This window comes from Camellia sinensis, chromosome 3 (assembly GCF_055761805.1).
Source record: "Camellia sinensis isolate YWXY chromosome 3, ASM5576180v1, whole genome shotgun sequence".
NCBI classification, from domain to species: domain Eukaryota; kingdom Viridiplantae; phylum Streptophyta; class Magnoliopsida; order Ericales; family Theaceae; genus Camellia; species Camellia sinensis.
In genome coordinates, this window is record NC_138963.1 from 38,332,721 (window position 1) to 38,357,862 (window position 25,142).

General features: G+C 35.8%; 2 protein-coding genes across 2 annotated transcripts; one reads left to right on the plus strand and one right to left on the minus strand.

The window, feature by feature from the left end:
• The first annotated feature begins 6,791 nt into the window (after positions 1-6,791).
• On the plus strand, positions 6,792-9,901 carry LOC114273229 (uncharacterized). Its single transcript, XM_028214997.2, has 2 exons — positions 6,792-9,175; positions 9,260-9,901. The coding sequence occupies exons 1-2, from the start codon at positions 6,922-6,924 to the stop codon at positions 9,637-9,639; spliced, it is 2,634 nt and encodes an 877-aa protein (XP_028070798.2). The 5' UTR covers positions 6,792-6,921; the 3' UTR covers positions 9,640-9,901.
• An 806-nt stretch (positions 9,902-10,707) lies between these two features.
• Positions 10,708-12,281, minus strand: LOC114273251 (putative pentatricopeptide repeat-containing protein At5g52630). Its single transcript, XM_028215022.2, has 4 exons — positions 11,952-12,281; positions 11,299-11,580; positions 11,167-11,179; positions 10,708-11,063 (listed from the first exon to the last, which is right to left on the minus strand). The coding sequence occupies exons 1-4, from the start codon at positions 12,279-12,281 to the stop codon at positions 10,708-10,710; spliced, it is 981 nt and encodes a 326-aa protein (XP_028070823.2).
• Between the last annotated feature and the right edge of the window lie 12,861 nt (positions 12,282-25,142).

Below are 25,142 nucleotides of genomic sequence, written 5' to 3' on the forward strand. Positions count from 1 at the left end.
ATATTAATAATAATTTATTTGTAGAATTGAAAAAGAACAAATTTTTCATGATTTGTCACCATTGTAATTTACTGTTTACATTTTTTCTAAATAAATAATAATCTTAAATTTTTATTTTACATAAATTTTTTATTCAACTAGATGGAATCACGTAAAAGATTAAAAAAAATATCATGGCAACCCTTAGTGAAAATAATATTAAAATGTGTAATTAATTATTCACTCATGCTCTCAACTCATGTCATATTTAGGTTCATGTCCAAAAATAGTCAACCTGAACTTACCGATTTTTATTTATTTATTTATTTTACATTGGCTGATTTTATTTTATTTTTTATTTTTGAGTAATCTAGGTTTTTTTTTAAAAAAAATTAATTTAATTTAATTTAATGAATTTTTTTTTTTGGGTAAATCATAAAGCAAGAAAGCCATATTTTTAGTTCTTGTTATGATTTTTCATGTCTTGATTTTTGTAAATAAAGTCAGTGTGTAATTTGAATAATTATTTATGCAAATTTATTATTATTATTTTTTTGTGATTATATATGAAGGTTTCAATTTCAAGAGAAGCCCTAATTATAGTAAAGTCAATATAGAATAGAATGGAACAGAATAACGCTTATGCACTTACTTTTCTTTTCTTTTTTGGGCAAATTATGCAAATAGTCCCTATAGTTTACACGTTGTGTTATTTTGGTTCCTCTAATTTCAATTTTCTCGATTTTGGCCTTAAATTCTGAATTCTGTATCATTTTGGTCTAATTGAAAACGAAAGTTAAGAATTGGACTGAAAATTTGTATGTGAATGACATGCGATTGGTTTCCAAGGGCACAATAGACATTTTGTTTCCCTTTCCCTTTCAGCTTCTCTCTACACTTCTCTCTCTACATCTCTCTCAAAACCCTAGTAGGGCAATTGCCTTGAAGAAGTCGAGATCGGGCATCGAAGCTTTCTTCCATGGCGACAACGGCGAGCGAAGGAACCTCGCAGGGTCCACCACCACCTCTGCCTCCGTCACTCCTCTTCTTTCTTCTCTCACATGCATAGTTCTAAATATCGGCTAGTACGTACTGTACTGGCCGATTCGTACCGGAAAATCAAAGCACCGGTTCAGATATAGACCGGTATAGCGGAAAGAATGAAATTCGCAACCGTAGCGGCCGAGTCTCGGTACGTATCGGCCTGAATTCAATACATAGGGCGATACAGGCTGGTTGTCATCGGTACGGATGAAAATCACCGCAGAAAACTGCTCGTGGCTCCGATGCTGTTTTTTGGTTTTGGATTGCTGGTCTTCACTAAAATGAGAGTGCAACTATAAGGTTCATAAGGAGGTCGTGCTATCCTTCGGCGGCTTCTGGCGTGTTTCAGAATGCTTTTCTGGTCGTACGCCGTTGAGCGAAGCTTTTGAGGCTACAACAAGCTACGTATGATACAGCACATGGGGGGCAGTGTATATCTTTTATATTTATATTTTATATAAATGTATATTCATAGTTTTGGGCCAATATATTTTGCTGAAGGTGGTGGGTTGTTTTGAGTAATCTTGGACCCATATGTTTTTTTAACCAACTCATGGGTCTAGTTGGTGTACTGCTATGGATTTATTTTAAATTGTAGGTAATTAAAAGTTATAATTGAGACTAAAATAAATATATATTATTTAGTTGAAAATGAGTCAAAAGTATTTATACATATCAAAATTTTAATTAAAATCTAACAAATTAAGGTTAAAAGAGTAAAAAAAAAAAATGCATAAAATTGAGTTTCAGAGGATTACTAACATTTTTAAAATTTCACGGCCGGGACATCCGATTCCCGATACGTGCAGGTCGATACTACCGATACCGATGCCGATACTCCTCGATCGATACCGTGATTTAGAACTATGCTCACACCTTCTTCGATCGTTTCTCTCTACTCTGTCACAAGCGTCGGCTCCTGTTGACACTTCCAGAGCCATCTCATCCTTCGCTCGTTGACGGTTTCACATTCGAAAGAGCCACTGACCACCGTCGTCTGCTGTTCCACTGCCTTTCATCTGTTTGAGTGAATGAATATATGTTATGTTTTGGTTCATTCGTTGTCATAGCCGGTGGAAGTGTACTGCCTGGTTCGCTTCTGTCAGCGTAACGGTGGTTGCTTGCAAATGATGTCAAGTCTGGATGTCATGGTGAAAGTGTACAGCAATGTAAGACTACTGAAACTTGGGTTTAGCTACAGCAGTTGCGTGAATCGCCATTCATGGTGGATCTACGCCGGTCTTGTGGTTGTGTTTGAGTATGGAGTGCACCCTCTACTTCTATGCTGAGAGTGGCGTTTGTCTGACTCTGAGTGGAATCGCCGATTGCACTGGTTTGTAGCTGGAACTGATTTACAGTGTGGTTTGGCTTTGCCGGTGGCTGACTGATGCAAGTTTGTCTTCTCCAGCGTAACCTTGCCTCTTATCCGATACTGGTTTGGTTCTACTCCAACTCGGGCTATGTTTTGGTTCAGATTTATGGCTGCCTTGCTGGTTTTCTCTGCGTTGTGAGGTTACGTTTTGCGCCGGTGGTGTGTTGGTTTGGGTTCAGTGCTCGGTCTTGAATTAGGTTGACTCCATCAATGCTATTCCCCCCTTTTTTTTTTTTCTCTCTCTCTCTCTCTGTGTGTGCAGAGATATGTACATATATATATATATATATAACATTGAGTTAAATGGGAGTGAGATGGATTAATCATTGACTTAATTGATAGTGAGAGCAAATTGATTTTTTTGCCCATAAAAACTCTGTACATGTTGTCCACGTGCAAATTTTCTGTCTAATTTCTTAACTTCCATTTTCAATTGGACCAAAATGGACCAAAATGACACAACGTATAAACTACAAAGACTATTTACATAATTTGCCATTCTTTTTTTTTTCTTTTCTTGTGACCAAGTCCAAACCAAAATTAAAGCCAATGCAAATGTAAAAGTCCACTGTCCCAAGTCATGACTGCTATGTTTGAGGAAGGCAATAATGGATTGAGTCTCATGCTACAAGTCATGACTATTATGTTTGAGGAAGGCAATAATGGATTAAGTCTCATGCTACAGAATAACGTGTTATGTACTTATTTTTCCTTTCTTTCTTGTGACAATTCCAAATCGAAGTTAAAGCCAATGCAAATGGTGTAACAAATCGAAATTAAAGCCAATGCAAATGTAAAAGTCCACTGTTCCAAGTTATGACTACTACATTTGAGGAGGGCAATAATGGATTGAGTCTCATGCTTATCATACTGTAATTACCTCTTCCAATTTGCTTCCCTTGAATTTGTGTTTTAATGTAATCAAGTCATTCTTCTGTAGCTACAAGTCCTTGTTTGTGAAGAGTAATGCTATTTGACTCACAAATTCATTCACAATGATATGATAAGGGAATTGAACCCTTGATCATTAGGCGTATAACCAATCAAAAGTTGACACCTAGCAGGATATATCATTGTGGGTAGAAGTGTGTGAGTTTTTTGGAGGTCACAAACATTTTTTGTTTGTCAATACAAGTTGTTACATCACTCTCTTTGATTTTTCTACATATCTTTTTGTAAAAAATCAAAAAATTAACTAAAATAGCAAATTTTCAAACAAGCCAACATAGAACTATTTATAGCTATAACCGAGTCTCAATAACTAGAGGGTTATAAGAGATTGGTGGTTGTATGACTTCTTTTAACAGATTTGATAAACACATTTTTGCACCTATATTGCTTTGTTGCAGATTGTATTCTTAGAAATATCCTCTCTTTTTTTCTTTTTTCTTTTTCTTCTTTTTTGAGGAATAGGAAAAAGGGTTATATTAAAATAAAACAAACAACATATAAGATTATAATAAAAACAAGAAGATTTTAAAGGCCAAACAAACAACTACAAACAACAAAAATAAATCGGTCAAAAAATCAGCTACGATTCAGGAAAAATTACCGATCTTTTCATAAATGTAGTTTGGAAAGCAAGATCTTCATCAAACTAAACAAGATCTACATCAACACCTACTGTTGCCATCATCCCCGTCACTGCTGTCCAACTTCGCCATCGCCACCGTCGAACTTCAGGCACCACCAGAAACTAGAGTTGAAGAGGAAGAATACCCACAATAGTATAAGAGAAAGCTTGAGAGAAGAGGGAATTATTGTGGGTGTTGAAAATCTAAAAAATCTATATTTAAATAGGCGAAGAAAAACTCAAAATCCCTATTTCAGACATAAAAAAACTCAAATCTACAATCTAAAAATGCAGATCTATACTCTAGGAGTGTAAATCTAGATTTTCAAAGTGTAAAGGAGGTCAATAGAGCACCATCAAAAATCTCTAGAGGTAGAAGCTTTGCTCGCGCTCTTCTCTCTCTCTCTCTCTCTCTCTCTCTCTCTCTCTCTCTCTCTCTCTCTCTCTCTCTCTCTCTCTCTCCGAGCAACTGTAATTATTACTAGAAATACCCTTGAACTCCTTCCATCTCATGCTTTATTTTTTATTTGGGTAAATTATACTGACATCTCCTGAACTTTTGAGAAAATGTAGTATGTCCCACAAATTTGACATAATTTTACTAGGCTCCTTTTAAGTTTTATGGATTTTTGTAAGTAAATTTAGTGTATAGTATTAATAATTATGCAAAAAAATTTTATTTTTTATTGATTGTATATAAGGGCTCAATTTCGAGACTTAAAAGTGCAAAATAAGTTAGGCTGGGCCAATGAAGCGAGAATAGAATAAAATAGAATGAAGACTTGGTCAAGAAGAGAGTTATATCAATCATCCATAACGCGGATGTGTTTTTCTTTTCTTTTGACAAGTCCAAATCTGGTTAAGAAGAGAGTCATACTAATCACCCATCACATTTTTTTTCTTTTTTTTTTTTTCTTTTGACAAGTCCAAATCAATGAATTCCAAGGATTTGGCTTGATAAATGCCGCCTGAGCTTGGGGTTTACTCCTAAGATTTTAGGTTCAATTCCTTTCACCAGCAAAACTTTTGAAGTCACGGATTATAAGGATTAAGGTTTGTTTGGACTATAAAAACTTAATCTAATGCGTATAAATTGACCCAAAATATCCTATATATATATATATATATATCAAAAAAAAAAAAGTCCAAATCAATGCAAATGTGAAAGTCCGTATCAAGTCATGACAATAAAATCGCACTCTTAAAAAAAGTCCGAATCAATGCAAATGTAAAAGTCCGTAGTTACAAGTCATGATCACAAAAACTCACTCTTAGTTAAAAATACTAAGTTAAATATTTTCTCACAAGTTAAATTTTATGAAATAAATCTATACTAAATAAAATTATTCACATAATATTTTATTTTTAACTTAATTGCATTTTCCTAATTTAAGAAATTATACCCTATTATTATTATTATTATTATTATTATTATTATTATTATTACTAAGTTGACTCTAAAGTAGATAACAAAAAGTACACATCTTAAATAAATATATAAACAATACCCTTAAATTCTTATTGGCCATTGCTTCTCTCTGGTCCTCCATCAGATTCGAGAGGTGTTGTTAGACCTTGTGGGTCCATTTCTGGGACCGGTTTTGATAATCTAAACTATTCACATTTTAAGATTCGTCGAGTATATCATTCCTGTAAAAATTCAAGTTGATCGAATAACAATTTTATATATAAAAAAAAAAAAGGATGGTGAGAAAATTAACGGTTCATTCAAAATTGAATTGAACACGTGATTTTCATTATCCGATCGACTTAATTTTTTTGCAAGGATAATGTACTCAACGAATCTTAACTGTGAATGGTTCAAATTATCGAAACGAGATCCAAAAGCAGGCCCATAGGACTGGACTGTCTAGTCTGATTACGGACTGGAAACCATCTAATCTCATTCTTATTTTACATGAATTTTTTATTCGAATAGATGGAGTTACATAAAAGATTAAAAAATATCATGATAACCTTAGTGAAAATAATATTAAAATTTGTACTTAAATATTCATGTTATTTTAGATCCTAGCATATTCAGGTTCATGTCGAAAAAGGGTCAAAATTAACTTGCTAATTTTATGATTTTTTATTTTGTTTTTTAACATATTGGCTAATTTATATATATATATATATTTGGTAATCTAGATTTTTGTAAATCATAAAGCAAGAAGATCATTTTTTTAGTTCTTGTAATTAAATTTTCATGTCTTAATTTTTGTAAGTAAATTTAATGTATAATTTTAAAAAGGGTAAATTACACTCCCTTCAGAGAAAATATGGTAAGTCCCATAATTTTGATATAATTACATGAGAAAAGTTAGGGATCATGAAAAAACTTTCATGAAAATGATCATGAAAGAATTATGACTCTTGGATTACCTTAATTAGTGTGTGGTGCTTTATTTTAAGTGTAATCCAGGGGTCATAAATCTTTCATGATCATTTTTATGAAAGTTTTTTCATGATACCTAATATTACTCTAATTACATAGATCTCTCTTTTAGTAAGGTTAAAAAGGCCAAACTAATACAAGTGGTATGAAAATATGACGACACACAATCTAAAAGGTATATTTCAATATAAAAGATATAACAACATTACTTTTTTTTATTCATACAATTAATAAATTTTTGATAAAACAAGAACAAAATGTTATATAAATTAAAAAATCTTAAAAGAGTCCAGTAATTCTGCCCATTTTTTTACGTCCTTTCTTTCTTGTGACAAGTCGAAGTCTATGCAAACGAAAAAGTTCATTTCCAACTCATGACTACAACGTTTGAGGAAGTTACAAGGAAGACAACAACGGATTGAGTCTTTATTTTTTTTTTCAATACCACATATTCTTAAAAGCCCTCTTTGATCTGAGGATGCCTTGAATTATTGCATTCATACGCTCATTGTTTTAGAGCTTCCAGTACAGAATCCATACATACATACCTCAATTATGAGTAAAAATGGCACAACTTGTTCCTTTCTTTATTATTCCTCTGCTATAGTCATAGCAGCAGTATGCATGGCAGTTATTAATACTAGTTTGTTAACCTCTGCATCTGCAAAATCATCGTTGTCAATGATAGAGGCGAAAGCTCTACTCAATAGCAACTGGTGGGGGAACTTTTCTTCAACAAATCACTGCGAGCTGATGGGCATCACTTGCAATTGGGCAGGAAGTGTCACTCACTTGCAATTGGGCAGGAAGTGTCACTCAATTGGGCAGGAAGTGTCATTCAATTCCTCTGCTATGTCTCCCTATTGTTCTTTTCTGTTTCACCCCCGAAAGCTTGAAAGCATGAATTGGACATCCTTGCCAAATCTTGAACAACTCAATCTCCTCAGCTGTAACTTAACTGGAAGCATCCCTGAAGAAATTGGTACTCTGTCAAAGCTCACCGACCTTTATCTCTCCCGCAACAATCTTGAAGGTTTGATCCCTTCATCTATTGGTCAATTGACCAATTTAACCCATCTGGATCTCTCATCAAATCGACTTAGTGGTCCAATCCCTTCATCTATTGGTCAATTGACCAATTTGACCTATTTGAATCTCTTCTCAAATCAGCTTAACGGTTCCATCCCACCAGAAATAGGAAAGCTAGAGAATTTGGATCATATTTGTATTGCTGGGAACATCCTTAGTGGTCCAATCCCTTCATCTATTGGTCAATTGACCAATTTGCTCTCCCTGGATCTCTCTTCAAATCGACTTAACGGTTCCATCCCTTCAGAAATAGGAAAGCTGAAGAATTTGATTCAAATGTTTATTGGTGGGAACATCCTTAGTGATCCAATCCCTTCATCTATTGGTCAATTAACCAATTTGATCCACTTGGATCTGTCCTCAAATCGACTTAACAGTTCTATCCCTCCAGAAATAGGAAAGCTAGAGAATTTGGTTACGATGCATTTAGGTGTTAACAGCCTTCATGGCATAATTCCTGTAGAAATAGGAGATTTGACGCAATTGATTTACTTGAACCTCAGGGATAACCTCCTAAAAGGTAAGATCCCATCTTCTATAGGTCAGTTGAAGAACTTGGAGTTTCTTGACATGTCTGCAAATCAGATTAACAACATACCCACTGAACTGGGGCATTTATCCAACCTTCGTAATCTCAGTTTGTCATGGAACCAACTTTTAGGCCAGATATCACCAATCAAAATTCTCTACCAACTTCAATATCTGGACCTCTCTCACAATTTGCTTAGTGGACTTATCCCAAAAGAGCTAGAACAAATCAAATTTTTGGAGAACATGAATTTGAGTGATAATTACTTGAATGGAACAATACCCACTGGACTCACAAATTTGTTCTATTTAAGGCACTTAGATCTTTCCCACAATAATCTCTCTGGCGAAGTCCCTTCTAGTCTTTGCTACATAGAAGATCTTGACTTGTCATACAATTGTCTCAAAGGTCAAATCCCACAACATAGGTATGATTGTCCACCCCTATATGAAGCAAGAAATTGCTCCAAGAAAAAAATAGTAAAATTTACTCTCATCATTTCTCTCCCTATCATAGTTTTCCTTGCCTTTCTTGCATTTGCATGTTTTCGTTGCCATAAGGCCCAAAAAAACAAAATCGAGGCAAGGGCAATGAAAAATGGGGATATTTGCTCGATATGGAATTACGATGGAAGAATTGCATACAAAGACATCGTCAAAGCAACTGACGACTTTGACATCAGGCACTGCATTGGAACCGGTGGTTACGGTAGCGTCTACAGAGCTCAGTTGCCATCTGGCAAAGTAATTGCATTGAAGAAACTCCATCATTTGGAAGCAGAGGAGCCAGCTTTTGACAAGAGTTTCAGAAATGAGGTGCAAATGTTAACTAATGTAAGGCACCGAAACATAATAAAGCTTTATGGGTTCTGTTTGCACAACAGATGCATGTTCCTGGTATATGAATACATGGAAAGGGGAAGTTTGTTTTGTTTCCTGAGAGCTGACGCTGATGCTGTTGAATTGGGATGGACTCTGAGGGTAAACATTGTTAAAGCAATAGCATATGCTCTATCCTACTTACATCATGATTGCACCCCACCTATTGTTCATCGGGATATATCAAGCAACAACATTTTATTGAACTCTAAATTGGAGGCTTTTGTTTCCGACTTTGGCACTGCCAGATTGCTACATCTCGATTCATCGAATCAAACTGTTATTGCAGGCACTTACGGATATATTGCTCCAGGTAGCAAAAAATACTTTTTCTTTTCACTTTTTAAACAGAAAGTGTAGTTTATGGCTTCCTTCATTGATCTTTTTGATTATGCAGAATTCGCTTACACCATGGTTGTGACTGAAAAATGTGATGTTTATAGCTTTGGGGTGGTGGCACTAGAAACAATCATGGGAAGGCATCCGGGAGAACTACTCTCATCATTGGAATCACCGTCTACTCGAAACATAATGCTAGCTGATGTCTTAGACCTGCGCCTTCCGCTTCCAACTAATCCAATGGTTGTGGGAAACATTGTTCTAGTTGTTAGAATGGCAATTGCATGCTTGCACTCTAAGCCGAGATCTCGTCCAACAATGTTGCGCGTATCTCAAGAGTTTCAATCCTGCAGGAAGACTTTCGCTACACCTCTTTGTGCAATTTCACTACTACAGCTATGGAATGCAGAAATGGATTTTTATCCAATAAATGAATAAAGTCAATGCTTGTGTTTACTGTCCAAAAAAAAAAAAAATTCCATGTTTAGAAATGTTGAGTATCATATTTTTTTTCAAGACATTGGTTGTTACAACAAATATGTATGAAGGCTGCTATATGTGAACATTTGAATTTCACCTTTTATATTCCAAGTGGCAAACATGGTTTCTGAAACCTATTTTGTCTATGCTAGAGATGTAATGTATTGGATCATGATTTCTGAAACCAACAATGCTATACTTATCTCAAAAGTTTCAATCTTGCTGGAAGACTTTAGCTACACCACTTCGTGCAATTTCACTATAATGGAATGTAGAAATAGATTTGATCCAATAAAAAAATGAAGTCAATGCTTGCGTTTCCTGGAGGGAAATTTTTTTTTAAAAAAAATCCATGTTTTGAAATGTCAACTATTGTATTTTTTTTAAGACATTGGTTGTTGTTACAACTAATATGTATGAAGGCTGATATATACGAACAGATGAATTTCACCCTTTTTATTCCAAGTGGCGAACATAGTTGCTGAAATCTGTTTTGTCTATGATAAAAGATGTAATATTGGATTATGATCTCTAGCAAGGATGTCAAAAAAAAAAAAAAAAAAAAAAAAAATTCTTTCAGTAGAATCAATTTCAATGATGGCTCAAAGTCATGAGAATTTGAGATTGGAATTCTATTTGACATTCTATGAAGAAAATAAAACAAAAATTTACATTTATACCATTTTGGGTACCGTGGCATGCCAAAATATGAGTTTTGACATTGCCAAAATGTTAGTACTTCAACATATCTTCTGTAAAGCAAGCTTTGATGCCTTGTATTTATTCGTGACAGCCATTGATCTAATTAGCCCCTTGATTTATTGGCTACAAAAAAATTGTCATGAAAGTCATTTTCCTCCCAGTAATCTGGCTCATCATTTGAGCAAACACTCATTGCCAAAAGTACCAAATTACAGTGGCACATGAACAAAAAGTTCAGAGATCTCAAAGACCTCCATCACAATGATTAGCTCAATGATTCTAAGCATTGTATCCTCCACCAACCTTCAAATTACCTTCAAAATCTTACCAATAATCCCCACAAAAACACAACCCATCCTTGAAATGGTAACATCTACTGTTGTCCCTGACAATTATCTTTCTCCCGACAACCTTGGACATAAACTTGATTGCAGAATGGCAGTCCACACATACCGTCAAATTTTTCTTCACAATGATTGGCTTCCCAACTGGCATGTTTATTAGTGCAAATGCGATAGCTATCCTCTCACTGTGACAATGAAAAACCTTCTCCTTTGTATTATTGTCCAGGTCAAGTGGGATAGAATCTGTGAAAGCAACATATCCAGCTCTCTTGATCTGGTCAAGAAGACTCTCGAATGACATGCTATTGATAAATTCTTCAGCTTCTTTAAGCCTTCCTGCATGCCCAAGCAAATTAATAACACAAGAGTGATGTTCTGACCTAGAAGATATTTTGTAAAATTTTTTCATGGAATGAAAGTAATTTAATCATTCGTCTACCAATCCTGAAGGCCTACAACCATTTAAAAAACTGACAAATGTTATAGCATTTGATTTAATTCCACTTAGAAGCATCTTGTCAAAAGTTTTCATAGCATCTTTTCCCAATCCATGTTGAGCATACACACTTACTAGCAGATTCCATGCTATCTCAGTTGGGTATTCAATCTCCTCAAACACATGGATTGAATAATTAAGCAGACCGCATTTCCCATACATATCAACGAGAGCTGAAGAAACAGATGGGTCTTTGTCAAAGTTGAATCTATCTACTTGGGAATGAAGTTGGGTCCCTCGCTCAAGTGCAGCTTGGTCAATACATGCCTTTATCAAGCTAGAGAAAGTGAACTCATTGGGCTCAATCCCCCGCCTCCACAACTCAAGATAAACATCCAAAGCCTTCTCGATTTGATCCTTCTCGACATACCCATCAATCAAACAAGTATAAGACACTACGGGCTTTTTTGGTTTGTTTTTGGGAGAGTAGTTTTTGAAAATTGTTTTGGGGAGAGAGTTTAGAAATTTTTTGGGTTTGTTTGGTTGTGTATTTTGAAAGTAGTTTTAGAGTTTGGGAGTTTGTAATGATTTGATGTTTTGTTATAATTGAGTAGGTGTGTGAGAGAAAAAAGTGATTGAGAAGGAGAGAGGAGAGAGAAAAAGTAATTGATTGATAGGTAAGAGAGAGTGATTTTGAAAATTGTTTTGGAAAATTTACAAACCAAACAAATTTTCTAAAATTTTTTTCCCAAAATCACCCTAGAAATTCAAAACCAAACATACCCTACATTTCTACCCTCAAAGCCAATTGCAGACACATTTGAAGCACTTTCCATATCTCCCACTTTTGAATACTTATCTTTTAAGCCATTTCCCACAAGAAGATACAACTCAAATCCTAACTTCACAAAATCAAAGACCTTTAGAGCCCCACAAGCACCTGATGTGCTACAAAGCAGATGCTGATCAATAACTACATCTTCATACATCACCATCCTCTTAAAAGTAAACAAAGATTTTTCAAAATCTCCATTTTTCGCATACCCATCAATCATAACGGTCCATGACACCTCATCCTTATAAGACATCTCCCCAAAGACCTTACACGCGTCAACCATCACGCCACACTTCGAGTACATATCAGCTAAATTACTACCCGCAAATAATTTATAACTAAACCCACAGTTTAAAAAAAGACAATGCAAAGGCCTGAAAAACACTCGAAAAGGCAAACTGGGTCTGGGTCGGGATTTCGCTAGCAATTCAATTGACCCAAGTTTCTGTGACGCATTTTGTCGAACAGTTGAACGGCGTGGTCGAGTTGGCCACATTTGTAGAGTCCCAGAGCAAGTGCTTCCTCAGATTTTGAAATTTCATGAGTGCGGTAAAGAAGATTTCTAAGAGAGGGGTGCTACTGTAATCAAGCAAATATAAATGTTGCTTTTTTTTTTTTGGTAAATTTTATCTAAATTTATTTTCAAAACAGCAAAATGCTATGTATATGTTGACCCTGCCCCTTTGCTTTTGCCATATGATATGGAATGCTTGTAAATGTTAGTAATACAGACTTCTAGTAACTGATTTTTTATTTTTATTTTTCAATTTAACTTTTTTATTATGTGTATATTTACTTATTTATCTTCAATTTTATGAAAAAAACCGTTTAATTGTTATGTGTTAATTTATAATTAAGTCCTCATTTATTTTTTATTCATGTTTTGGAATATAATAATTCATATCAATTGGTAAATAAAAAACATAATCATTTATGTTTTAGCACCACAAAAGTAAAATTTTGGTGATGTCCCTAATTTTACTATAACTGATATAATAAATTTCAAATGAACATTTAACTATTGAGATTACGTCATATCTAATAATAAGTATAGATAATTATCATAAATAGTCAATATAAACATTTTTATGTTGATGATAAACAGATTTAACTATTTAAATATTATTTTTAAACTTTTATGGCAATCCTTGCTCCTAAATAAATTTACTATTAGTAACAAAGCCTCCGAAATTTTAAGCCAAAATGCTTTCCTCACACAACCCTCTCCTATCCAATGCCACCCATTGTCTTGCTCCCCTATGAAATTGCCACCACTCTCTTTTCTCTCCACGCATCTCCCCATTATCGGTTGGTTCCACCACCCACCACCACCTTTTCCCGATCACTGCCACTCCTTGCAACCCCTTTCCTCCCTCCTTGACACGCAACTGCCACCTTCTCCATCACCTACAATGCCTTTCCCAATCTCCACTGCAACAATTCTTTCCTCATCTCACAGCCACTCAACAACTCACGAAAGCTTAATCGTAAATATAGAGATTGAGAATATTTTCAATTAAAAATTGATGACCAGCTACATGGTTGAAAAGTGTACCTAGATCATAAATTATTTTTTTTTTAATTTTAAAAAAGAACCGAGTAAAAGTACCCAAAAACCCTTCCAGACCACTCGAAATGAGTACTAAAATGGGCCTACATTGATTTGATTTTGGTTGGGTGGCTGGGTGACACCCATTTATTGGCTCATCACAATGCATTCGGTGGCAATAGCTAAAAGCCGAATGATCACACTTTGAAATGATATCTTTGTCTGCTCTTTTTGAAATTTTCTACTTCTGTCAGAAGATCCCAACTGTTGTAAAAAGTAGGGTAAGGTAGTTGGTGTAGGCTTTTAAGGGCATGATTTGTTTGGAACACTAGATTAGATTTGATTACTATTTTTAAAATTCTTAATTTTGAAATTATTAATCTATTTGAATTATATATCTTATCTCATATTTAAATTGGTGCAGACAAAATTCTATTGGGATACAATAGTCTCTCATATATAGATCATGTTCTCTTGTTCTCCTTTTCATTTCCTAAAAGAATTTAAATAAAAATTATAAAAAAAATTTGTAATGATATATAAATAAATTAATTAATTAATAGAATTTTGTACAAAATGGTGTAGATAGACCTTTGATTTTAAAAAATAAAAGTATTATATCATTCTTGTGATTTTTTTTAAACATAAATTGTCTATTAGAATTTCCAACAAAAAAGCTTTATGCGTCTCTATTTTTCCCCCAATATTAATAATAATTTATTTGTAGAATTGAAAAAGAACAAATTTTTCATGATTTGTCACCATTGTAATTTATTGTTTACATCTTTTCTTTTCAGTGCTACGAAATGTAAACAACACACTGATGCAAAGTATTTGATATAGAGAATAGGCACATGGGCAAACAAGACAAAATAATGCATTAGAGGCCAAGCAGCACATGTTTAAAATTGCATGAAATTTGATAGAGACATAAAAATAAGGGGTTGTTTGGGATGACCTAAATAAGTGTACTTTTTATTTTTTTACGAAAAGATGTGCAGAAAAGTAGAGAGGTGATGTGATGGAAAAAGATAAAAAGATAAAAAGATGGATTATTTTGGGTTAATTCCGACGGTCTGGCCTTTAATTCCGACGGTCTGAATAAGTGTACTTTTTGTCTTTTTACGAAAAAAAATCCATAAAATTTAGATCCATGACTTGGTGGATTTTGGGTGAATTCCGACGGTCTGGCCTTTAATTTTGTAATTTTTTCATATTTAAAAAGTTTTGATTTGTTAATTCCGATATCGATTTTTATTTTCATACGCTGTGTTTGGTTAGAGGATTTGAGGAGGGATTTGAAAAGGGAAGGAGAAAAGTTAGGTGAAATGTAAATAAAATATACCATTTCACCTAGTTTCACACACCTTTTTCCTATCCCTTTTCATTTCCAAATCCTTCTTCAAATCCCCCAATTATCAAACACAGCAATAATGTTTCTTTTCGATATTTAAATTTGTATTTTTAGCCATTCTCTTATTTCCTTTAATTTTGCTATGTCAATTAAGCAACTGTCAATTGTAAGACTTACAGTCATTCAATTTTTTGATAATATATAAATAGTTTATTTGAGAGAAATTTCTTCTTTTTCTTATAATTCCATAGGATTTAACAAATTTGAAAAAGAATTTTGTACTTCAACAACAAATGACCAAATTTCACCAGGTCATCAGTACTTCAATTCCCTTATTTAGGTTGCGTTTGATTGTTAAATGTATAAAGATATTTGTATATAAAATTAAAAACTAAAACATTTTTCTTCAAGAATTTATTATTATCAAACATAACAAACCCTAAATTCATATAATCAAAATTTTCATCTCTTGCCCATTTTCACCAACTGATGCATTAATAGTACTTTTGAAAAGATAAGTAATTTTTTTACTATAAAATAATAAAATTAAAAATTATCACGTTATTTTGTATTAATTTTTTTTAATTGTTTCATAACACAAAATTACAAAGACATGACATGACTCCAAAAAGTTAGGACCTTGAGGGAAGACACAGCCACTTGAAAAACATTTATCCTACCTTATGATAAGCCAAAAGAAACTGGAATCAGACTCATCCAAACGTGAAATATGCACCTCTTAAAATCCCAAAACCAAAGAGAAAAATAAAATAGAATGAAGTTAATGGTATATGTTGGCTTTTTTGACTTTCGAAAGTTAGTATTGTAATTTTAAATGTGTCAGTAAAAATTAATCAGTTCTTATAGAAGAGTAATTGCCAACAAATTATCAGACAATTGTGTTTTAATTCTTTCAGTCTGAATGAAAAGAACTTTTACTGGTGACTTGTTTAGGAGAATTTAGCAAATAACAACTAAGTGAAGAATAATTTTAGAATTTCATTAAGTAAAATGAAAAACTTACAATGATCTGACCCAACCTCGTAGAGGTTTACAGCAACAAACTATTTGAAACTACTCCTATGAATGAAGTGCAGTACAGGAATTTAAAGTACAGAAATGTAAAGAACTGTAAAAGCTGGAAGAGAAAACAAAGTAAATAAAATTGGTTTTTTGATCTGAGTCTGGATCTTCCTTTCTGGGGGCCTTCTCTACTATTTATACTTCTCAATGATAATCGTCGAAATGGGCTCCTAACCGTCGAAATGTCCCTCCATGATCGCTGAACGTGCTCTCTCACAGTTAGTCCCACTACGCCATATTTGCAGTTAGGCTTCCCTCCTAATTTTAAATTTGAACCTTGTGAGTAATCGTTAGGCCACAACACTTTATATCCCTCGATCATTCCAGTGCTATGTAGACCCATTATTACCAATATGGGCTGACACTTGTCTGACTATGGTTGGTAATTTGTATTAACTCCCCAAATTGCCCTTTTCATGCCACGTGTTGAATTGTGATTGGCTTATACAAATTATACAGCTAACATTACCCCCCGCACTAATATACCCAATACTTGGTAATATTAGCGGATCAAAGCACTTTACCTACGTCCTAGGACATGCATGGGTTTTGCATCTTCTTAGAACTACAACCAACTGCATTAAATTCTTTTCTACACCTTGAACATTTCCAACTATCTGAGCATTCAAAAAGACTGATACAGTTCGCATGGCCAAACAAACCTTCTCTGACATATATCAGGCATACGAAGAGTTATTAGATAATGATGTTCGCCATCGAAAGAATTTTCATGCATTTATTAGCCACACCTATCCATCTCCATTTATTCAAGTCATGGAAGCTTTTGCAAATCATCGATCTTTGGATTACGAACCTATTGTTCACAATTCTTTAGTCCAAGACTTTGGAAAAATGGATATTGGAAGCTCTTCTTCTGCCACAAAACCTTCTGCGTGAGATGAGGCTATGGCTTCCTCTTCTTTTCTAAAGCTTCTGGCTGGGGAAGCTGGCCAGAACCTAAGGAATCCAAGCTAAGAGAGCGAATTGACTATCGATTCATCGAATTCACTAATCCTCTGTCTTTCCCTCATTTTGCTCGGAGCTCGATGATTTACCGCTATGTATCCATAGATCGCCGACGCAGTTGGGAGGACAACTTACTTATAGCATAGTACACATTTTCCACGCCTACGAAGATAGTGCGAGCCACTCCTCGTCCAGAGGAAGCACAAGGATACAACCCGTCATTTTTAGCCTAGAGGGCAAAATTTTGCTCTTCTGACTGGCTTGAATGTGTAAATAACCCCCAGTTCCATTCTTCCTTTGGGATGGATCCTCCTGCGCCTCCTCTTCCTCAAAACCCTCACTGGATGGAAGGACTGAGACTTACTCTCTTTGAGAATCAATTTCTTCCTTCCTACCAACCTCTAGCTCTCCTCACTATATTTGAGCGATATCAAGCTCAATTTCTGCTTGCAACCTTTTCTCACTTGCCCTTCAATGTTCTTGGACGTGATGTTCCTCTTAAGAACTTTTGATGGGCTTGTGACATTATGACTCAGGGTCATGTCCTCAACCCCAATATTGCCCAAGTAGAACTTCAAATGTTTTTGGATCAACTCTCATTGCTTCTTCATTGGTACCAAACTTCTTTGGCTACCACTCAATCTTTGGACAAAATCTCAACCCATCGAATTCACACCTAGTATAAAGCAGATAACCTTATCGACGAATATAATGACTTTAAGAATAAAGATTCTGCATACTAGGATGATCTAGATATGGATGAGATAGAACAAGAATTGAAGGAAACAGAGTTAGAAATAAAAACTGAACAACTTTTTCATCAAATAAGAACATATCAACTACAACAACCTAGCTTGGAGAGGATAGAGGACAGAATAAAAAAGGAATATAAATTCATTGGCCACTGTTAGAACAAATTCCATGACCTTGTTATTCTTTCTGTTCCTTATTTTTATGAAATTGAATTTGTAGCCAAGAAGGCTTTCTAATGTAATTACTTTCATATTAATAAGGCTAAGTTTTCCTTTCTTTATTCGGCATGGTTTGATTTTATTCTATTCGCCCAAAGCAAACAAAATCAGAGCCTCGAATTTACCAATTTTGTCCTTCAAAACCTGATTTGAACATTTCCAATGGAATACTGGAAACCTAATGTAGACACCCCATTTTTGACCGACCTTAAGACTCAGATGTCATCGATTGAGCGCTCGATGATGGTACATGTTGTGCTCGTTTAGAGGTTTCGGAGCTTTGGCTGAGAGCCTTGCCTCCGGGCCTCTGAACTCTTTTGTGCTTCGGCTCGGTTTGTGGACCGAACTTTGTTTCTCTTCCCGGGGGGAGGGAGAGGTCTTGCAGACCATCTCTTTGTGGTTGTAGACCACTTTTTGTGGTCGTAGGCCACTTTTCCCGTTTGGAGACTAGTTTTCGATTTTTGGAGCCTTTAGCCGCGCGCCTTGTCTCGGGACCGCTTAACGTTCTCCGTTTAGCGTGGTTTTTGAACCACACCTTGTTGCCTCTGCCTAGAGGAACACTGTGGTCCGGGAGACTACATTTGTGGTTGCATACCACTTTTGGTGCTCGTCAGCTAGTTTTCGGGGCTTTCGGCCGCATGCTTTACCTCTCGATCTCTCGTCTTGCATCCGTTTTGGTTTGTTTTTGGTACAAACCTTGTTTTCCTTTTTTGGAAGGTGGTACAAGGGTGGGAGACCACTTTTTCTCCTTGGAGACCATTTTTCCTTCTGCCAGCCAGTTTTCTGGTTGGATAACTGGCTTGCTTGGTCTTTGGGCCATATTTTCTGGTCGGCCACCACACCACTAGTTTTCTTTCATGCTCTAGACCTCTCCCACCTATGGCCGACCAGTTGTTGCTCTCAGAGATCACTTAAAGTGGTCGGCCGACCACTTTAAGTAGCAAGCCGAGCACTTCAAGTGGTCGGCTGCTTTTTGGCACATTTTTGGAGATATTTTCCTCCAGCTGTAGTTGGAGGACATTAGGGCCATCCTCCATACACGTGTATGGAGGGATTGCCTTGGTGCTTAGCTTCTCCTAGAAGCTTTTGCCTTTCCTCTTCTATAAGAGGGAAGCTCCTCCTCCCTCCTCTAGGTTCAAAAAAACCAGCTGAGAGGGATAGATATAGTGTTGTATCTATATCTCCTTGTTCCTTCATTTTTGTGCTTCAAAAGTGTAGATTTGTCTTAGTTTAACACACAAACACACACTCAAACACCATCCTTAGGTAGCTAAGGTCCTAAGAGGTTGTTTTTGGTGTTCTTGGACTAATTTAAGCTCAAAGAACTTGCTGGAGTTGCAGTGGTAAAGAAGGTCTTCAAGGGTGAGTCTTTAACCTTTAAAACCCCCATTCTTGCTTAAGCTTTTGAGCCTATTTTCATGCTGTTTTGAGCTTAACTTTCAACTAGAAAAATTTTTATTTTTAAGTTCTTAAAATAGTTGTTTTAGGTCACTTTTTTGTTTGGGGTGTTTTACCCCCTCTTACGCCTTGTTTTGAGCCATCCCTTTAGGTTCTTGGTGAACCCTTTGCATGACCTTTTTACCACTGAAATCCAGAGGATTTTCAATGGTGAAAAGGTGGTTTTGGTGTCCTAAATAGGAGAGGATCATCCCCTCTCCTTGTATTGTGTTTACTAGTTTCATATGCCTCATGTTTGAGCACCTTTGATAAGGTTGTGTTAGCTTGTTCTTAGCATTTATTTGTGGTTATTTTGCTGAGGCATACCACTGTTTTTACTTGCTTTGGTCACTCCATGCATGGTTAATACACTTGTAGTGTAAATCACACAAACTAGCTTTGTATGCCTCATGAAGTAGCATGTCATTCTAGCTTGTTTTATTTCCATTTCAGCATGTTTTTGGTGATGTTTTGCCATGTCATGACTCTGTTTTGGTTTGGTTTGGTTGGCCCTTGCATGCTCCATGCACTTGTAATGCAATTCCATAAAATAGCCTAACATGCATCATGTTGTAACATGTCATTCTAGCATGCTTTTGGCTTAACTTCATGAAGATCTTGTCTATGTTTTAACATGCTTTAGGTCTAATTTTAGTTGTTTTGGCCATGCATGACTTACTTTGTATAGCCTTGGTTCAATCTAGCTTGTTAGCCTTGTGTATTGAATCTTCTAGCATGCTTTACTTGGCCTATTTCAGTGATTTGGCATCACTTGTTATGTGATTTCAGTCCATGTTTCATTGTTATACACTCACATTTATCACTCATTCAATGCGTTGGAGGGTTGGCCCCTTTATGCCTTAACATGAACCGTTGTGTATGTCCTTATGCCTTAGCTTGTGAGCCATCATTTCAGTGTTTATTTGGGGTTATTTTGCCATGATATAACTCTTATTTTTGTTACTTAAGTCATTCCATGCTTGGTCTTAATAGGTGTAGTGTAATCCACCTTATTTGCCTTGTATGCATCATGCCTTATGCCCATCATGCTAGCTTGTTTTGGCTTCCTTTCATGCATGTTTTAATATCATTTTGACATGTTCTAGGACTGTTTTGGGTTGCCTTGGCCACATGCTTCATGTTTTGTATACTTGTAGTACAAATACTCTTGCTTGCCTTAAGCTTTGAGCACTATTGCATGCTTCATTTGTGTTGTGTACATGATTTGGCATCACTTAACATGACATTTCAAAGCATTTAGCATTGCCATGTTCCTACCTCAATCATGCTTTAAGTACCTTTGAGTGTTATGCGTTGTTGCCTAGTTTATGCCTTAGCTCGTATGCTTGCCTGCTTAGGCCTTTGAGCACTCGTCTCAGCATGTTTAGGTCCTTATTTTGACCTACTTGAGCTCTGTCCATGCTTAGTTCATGCACTTGTGCCATGTATTACATACCTCATGTGTAGTCCTCTTTGCTTGTCTTAAGCTTTAGGACCTTCGCATGTTATACTTGTGTTAGTTCGAATGATTTGGCATCATTTCTTACCTTATTTCAGTGCACTTAGTGTTGTTACACTTCCATGTTTTTCACTCTTTAAGAGCTCTTGAGAGTAATGCCTTAGTTGGTGAGCCAATTGGCATGCATGCTTGTATGTGTTTTCGGTGCCTTCATTTTAGCATTATGGCCACTGATTTGGGCATGACTGAGGTCTACCCCTGTTGGTTTAAGTCCATTGATTATGCCATGATAGTCATTGCATTGAGTATGCCATATTCATTCATTGCATTTGTGTATGCCATGTCTATTCGCATTGTGTATGCTAGTTGCATTGTATCATGTTGTTTGCATGCTTATGTTGCCTTGCATTGAGTATGCATGTCCCTAACATTGATAAGTTGTCCTTGTTGCATTACATTGTGTATGCATGCATTGGCATTGTTTGCATGCCCTTAGCATTGGTAGTTTGATCATGTTGCCTTGCATGCTGTTTGCATGCTTGTTTCATCGCATTACATTTTTGCATACTCCATGTTACATTGCGTTGAGCATGCCATGTTATGTGTTGCATCGTTGTTTGGAATAGGTGTTAGTCCAAACACGAGAAAAGAAGGACGTTTCATACTTAAAGTGATGAAACGTGCCTCGATTCTCGGTCGCCGACGCTCTTGATCATACATGATAGAGTTTTAGGCTTTATGTGTTTACTTGTGCATTCATTTCATATTGAATTGTGCAACTTCGCCTCTCGGCCATCACGCATTAAAATGCACGATTGGTGGCCCGAGGGTCGAGAACTACACTCCCTTGAGTTAATGACATGATAAGGAGGGTGGTTGTGCACACATATCTTGCAAATACATTGCCATGCCCTTTCTTACTCTCTGTTACAGAAAACTGGGATTCAGCAGGAACAACTGGCCGGCCAGCTAGAAAAAGTAGCTGGCCGACCACTTTTCTGGTTTTTCAACAACCAAAAGTGGTCAGCAGGTGTCTGGAGAGACCAAAAGTGGTCAGCCACCCTCCCACAGGATTCCCAAGGTGGAGTTTCAGCTTTCTGGAGCTTGGCGCAAGTTTCTGAGAACAAATGAAAACAGAGGCAAATCGGAGCATCGCATTGGATTTCCGAATGAGGCGACCGGGCTTGCATGCATTCCTCTCCCTCTGAGGCTCTTGATCTATTGCTTTCCTTAGCTGCCATGCTTAGATAGCTTGCTTTTGCTTTGGTTTGTACTTTAATTAGTTAATGCGTTAGCTATTCAATTTGTTTTGTAATAATTAGTTAATTAATGGTGTTGTAATAATTAGTTTAATTAGCTTAGATTAGCTAGTTAGCTTCTTATTCAGTCCCTCCCTCGAGAGAGCGTAATGTTGTAATAAGCGTGCGTGTGTGTGATGCATGTCTTCCAACCCCCATTTCTTTCTCCCTTTTACTTAACCGCTTACGATGGTTAGTTTTAGGGCATATTTTGTTTAGCATACCTTATGCTTGCATGCGTACATCCATTCATCTGTTTTGCATGCACCGGGCTCAGCGCATCATACTAACTGCATTGTATTTCAATACCTATTTGAATACATGTATTAAGTTGCATTTCACATGACACTATTAGGATAGCCGAGCCTATCTTAGTTGCATTTTCGCATGTATTGCATTAGCCATCTTAACATGAACTAGGATCATGCATGATTTCTAACTAGTTCCTTGTTTTGGCTCGGAGTACACTGTGAATGTTTATGCTTTAGCATATTGCATGAGATGTGTATATTGTCATGACAGCATGCTTGCCATGAGGCTAACTGCTTAAGTGTTTAACTGCTTGAATGCCTGTGGGTGAAGGTTGGATTACCTAAATTGGAACAATTCATTAAAATCCACATTTTAGCCTACTTGCGAGTAGCAAACTTCAAACCATTTTCCAAACAAATGGATATGCGATGCTTTGTTCCAAATTAGGCGATCTAGTCTATACTTGTTTGCTATGCGCATCACGTAGTAAAATTAGCTAATTAACCGGAATAAGAACACATGTGTTTTAAAAAACAAGACATCATGTTTAGTACAGGCCGATCTTTGATCGGGCGAGCGGGGGTGCTCATTAAATGACCTTCCCCAATCGTACCTAAGTTCCCGAGCTGAGGCAACTTTGGTGATGACGAACACGTGGCCTTAGGCACGAGTCAGGGTTTCCTAAATTTTCCCAAAATAAAATATTTAGATGGCGACGCTGTATCTGACAAAGCAGTTCATGTTTGGCACTTCTTTGTAAAAATCAGTTTTCCAAAATAATTTGTCGGATTTAGACTCCTTGGTGATTTATCAGTCTCACATTGCACATTGTGAGATCAGATTCAGAACTGTGACATTTGAGTCCGAACTGTAGTAGCTAGAGAACAAAACGAGATTTTCTCGAGAGTTCTCCGGGCGCGTCTACACCTAATTTGAATTTCCCCAACATATGGATTGTAATTGACAATCTTTGCCTTAGGTCTTCTGTTACCCAAAAGACAACCTAAGAGGAAGGGTGAATTAGGTTTTTGCAATTAAAAATTAATAACACCCTAATAAAAATTATGACTAACACAATAGATAAATATAGTTAATAAAATAAAAATAATTAAAACAAGCGTTCTAACAATTATGTCAGTTAATGATTTTAGCACAGTGAAATGTGAAATACAGCTACAGCAATTTAAATAAAATAAAGAGATAAGGGAGAGAGAGGCAAACAAATTTATAGTGGTTCGGCTTCAACTCAGCCCAAGTCCACTCCTCAAGCTTCACTTGAGATTTTCCACTATGCTTTAGCTTCACGGGGGTACTAGCAATGTCACACCCCAAATTTTTAATTACTTGGAAACATTACCAAAGATTTAAAATTAGGTCCATTTTTTATTTTTTTTAAAACATCCATTACCCTTGAGTAATAGAAATACAATGATACATGTTTTCTCTCTCTCAATGAACATTACAATGATAACAATACATGTCAATCTCCTACTGTGAAGCTACAAATGAATAAAATACAAATACATGATCCATCACATCTACAATGAAATTACATATAAAAGACACATGGGCTTCTTAACTCTTCAATCAAAGAATCCAAACTTTCTTCCTGTAAAAAGATAAAACAAAAAGGGGTGAGCACTAATGCCCAGTAGGAATCTCATAGTTCTAAATCAATAACTAATACACAGATAGAAATGATCATGCATGCAGGGTGATACCATATAGTAGGGTGACATCTTCTAATTTCAAAATATCATAAGTAAAGTACCTTTTTTTCAAAACTATTTAAACGCTTTTAAGAAAAATCTCCAGCCATTAAAAATCATCCCTTAACTTTAGAAAACCATAGATCCTTGTGAAACAAACATGTTTAAGAAACAACATCATTTAAAAATTTATTAACCAATTCCCAAAATATTCCCCATTTCATTTCCATTTTTCTCTTATACTATTTCCAACACTATAACTCCATAATGTCAAGATCCAATTTCCTTTATGTTCAAAAAGAGACATTCCTCATGCACTCAACTCCAACTTGCCCAACAATTACCTCACATTAACGTTTGCATTACCAAATAGAATACAAGCATAACACAAGAATAACAATCCATTTTTAATTCAATTTCTCTATTATTTACAAAACAAAACCCATAATCTTCTATTATAATCACAAGCAATTCATTGAGTGTATCAACACCAATCCCTAATCCAATTACCATTTCATTTTCCATTCTTTCAATTAATTTCATATCAAACACCAGATCCAATAACAAGTCATCTCCATGAGTTACACGCTTTACCGGTCACAAGCCGAAAGGAATGCGGAACCTCACGCTTTACCGGTCATAAGCCGGAAGGAACGCAGAACCTCAACATACCACACGCTTTACCAGGCGCTACTCCGGAAGGAAGGCGGAACCTATCTCAAGCGCCACGCGTTGCCAGCTCAAAATATGGCGGGAAACGGACCCCAAGATAACATCACAATATATCATTTCAATTAGTGGACTATACCAACACATCTTCCATTATTTCCATAACACATTAATTCAATATACATCCACCCTATATTTAAATTTCATTCACATAACAAGTACAAATATGTTCCACGACCTTTGTCATTATCCATTAAATCATTCATTGTTTTGTCACACAAAAATATAACAACACGTCCATAGAGGCAAAGATTCATCTTTAAAGTGTTCACAATTCTTGGGTTCAAACTATTTCTTTACTTTTCCATATTATTATCAAGTCTTCAAATTCAATTTT

Coding starts and splice junctions, on each gene's coding strand:
- LOC114273229 (XM_028214997.2), top strand. CDS start 6,922: ATGAGTAAAAATGGCACAACTTGTTCCTTTCTTTATTATTCCTCTGCT. Junction 9,176..9,259: donor TTACGGATATATTGCTCCAG/GTAGCAAAAAAT, acceptor TTGATTATGCAG/AATTCGCTTACACCATGGTT.
- LOC114273251 (XM_028215022.2), bottom strand. CDS start 12,281: ATGGTTGACGCGTGTAAGGTCTTTGGGGAGATGTCTTATAAGGATGAG. Junction 11,581..11,951: donor TTGGCTTTGAGGGTAGAAAT/GTAGGGTATGTT, acceptor TATGTCGAGAAG/GATCAAATCGAGAAGGCTTT.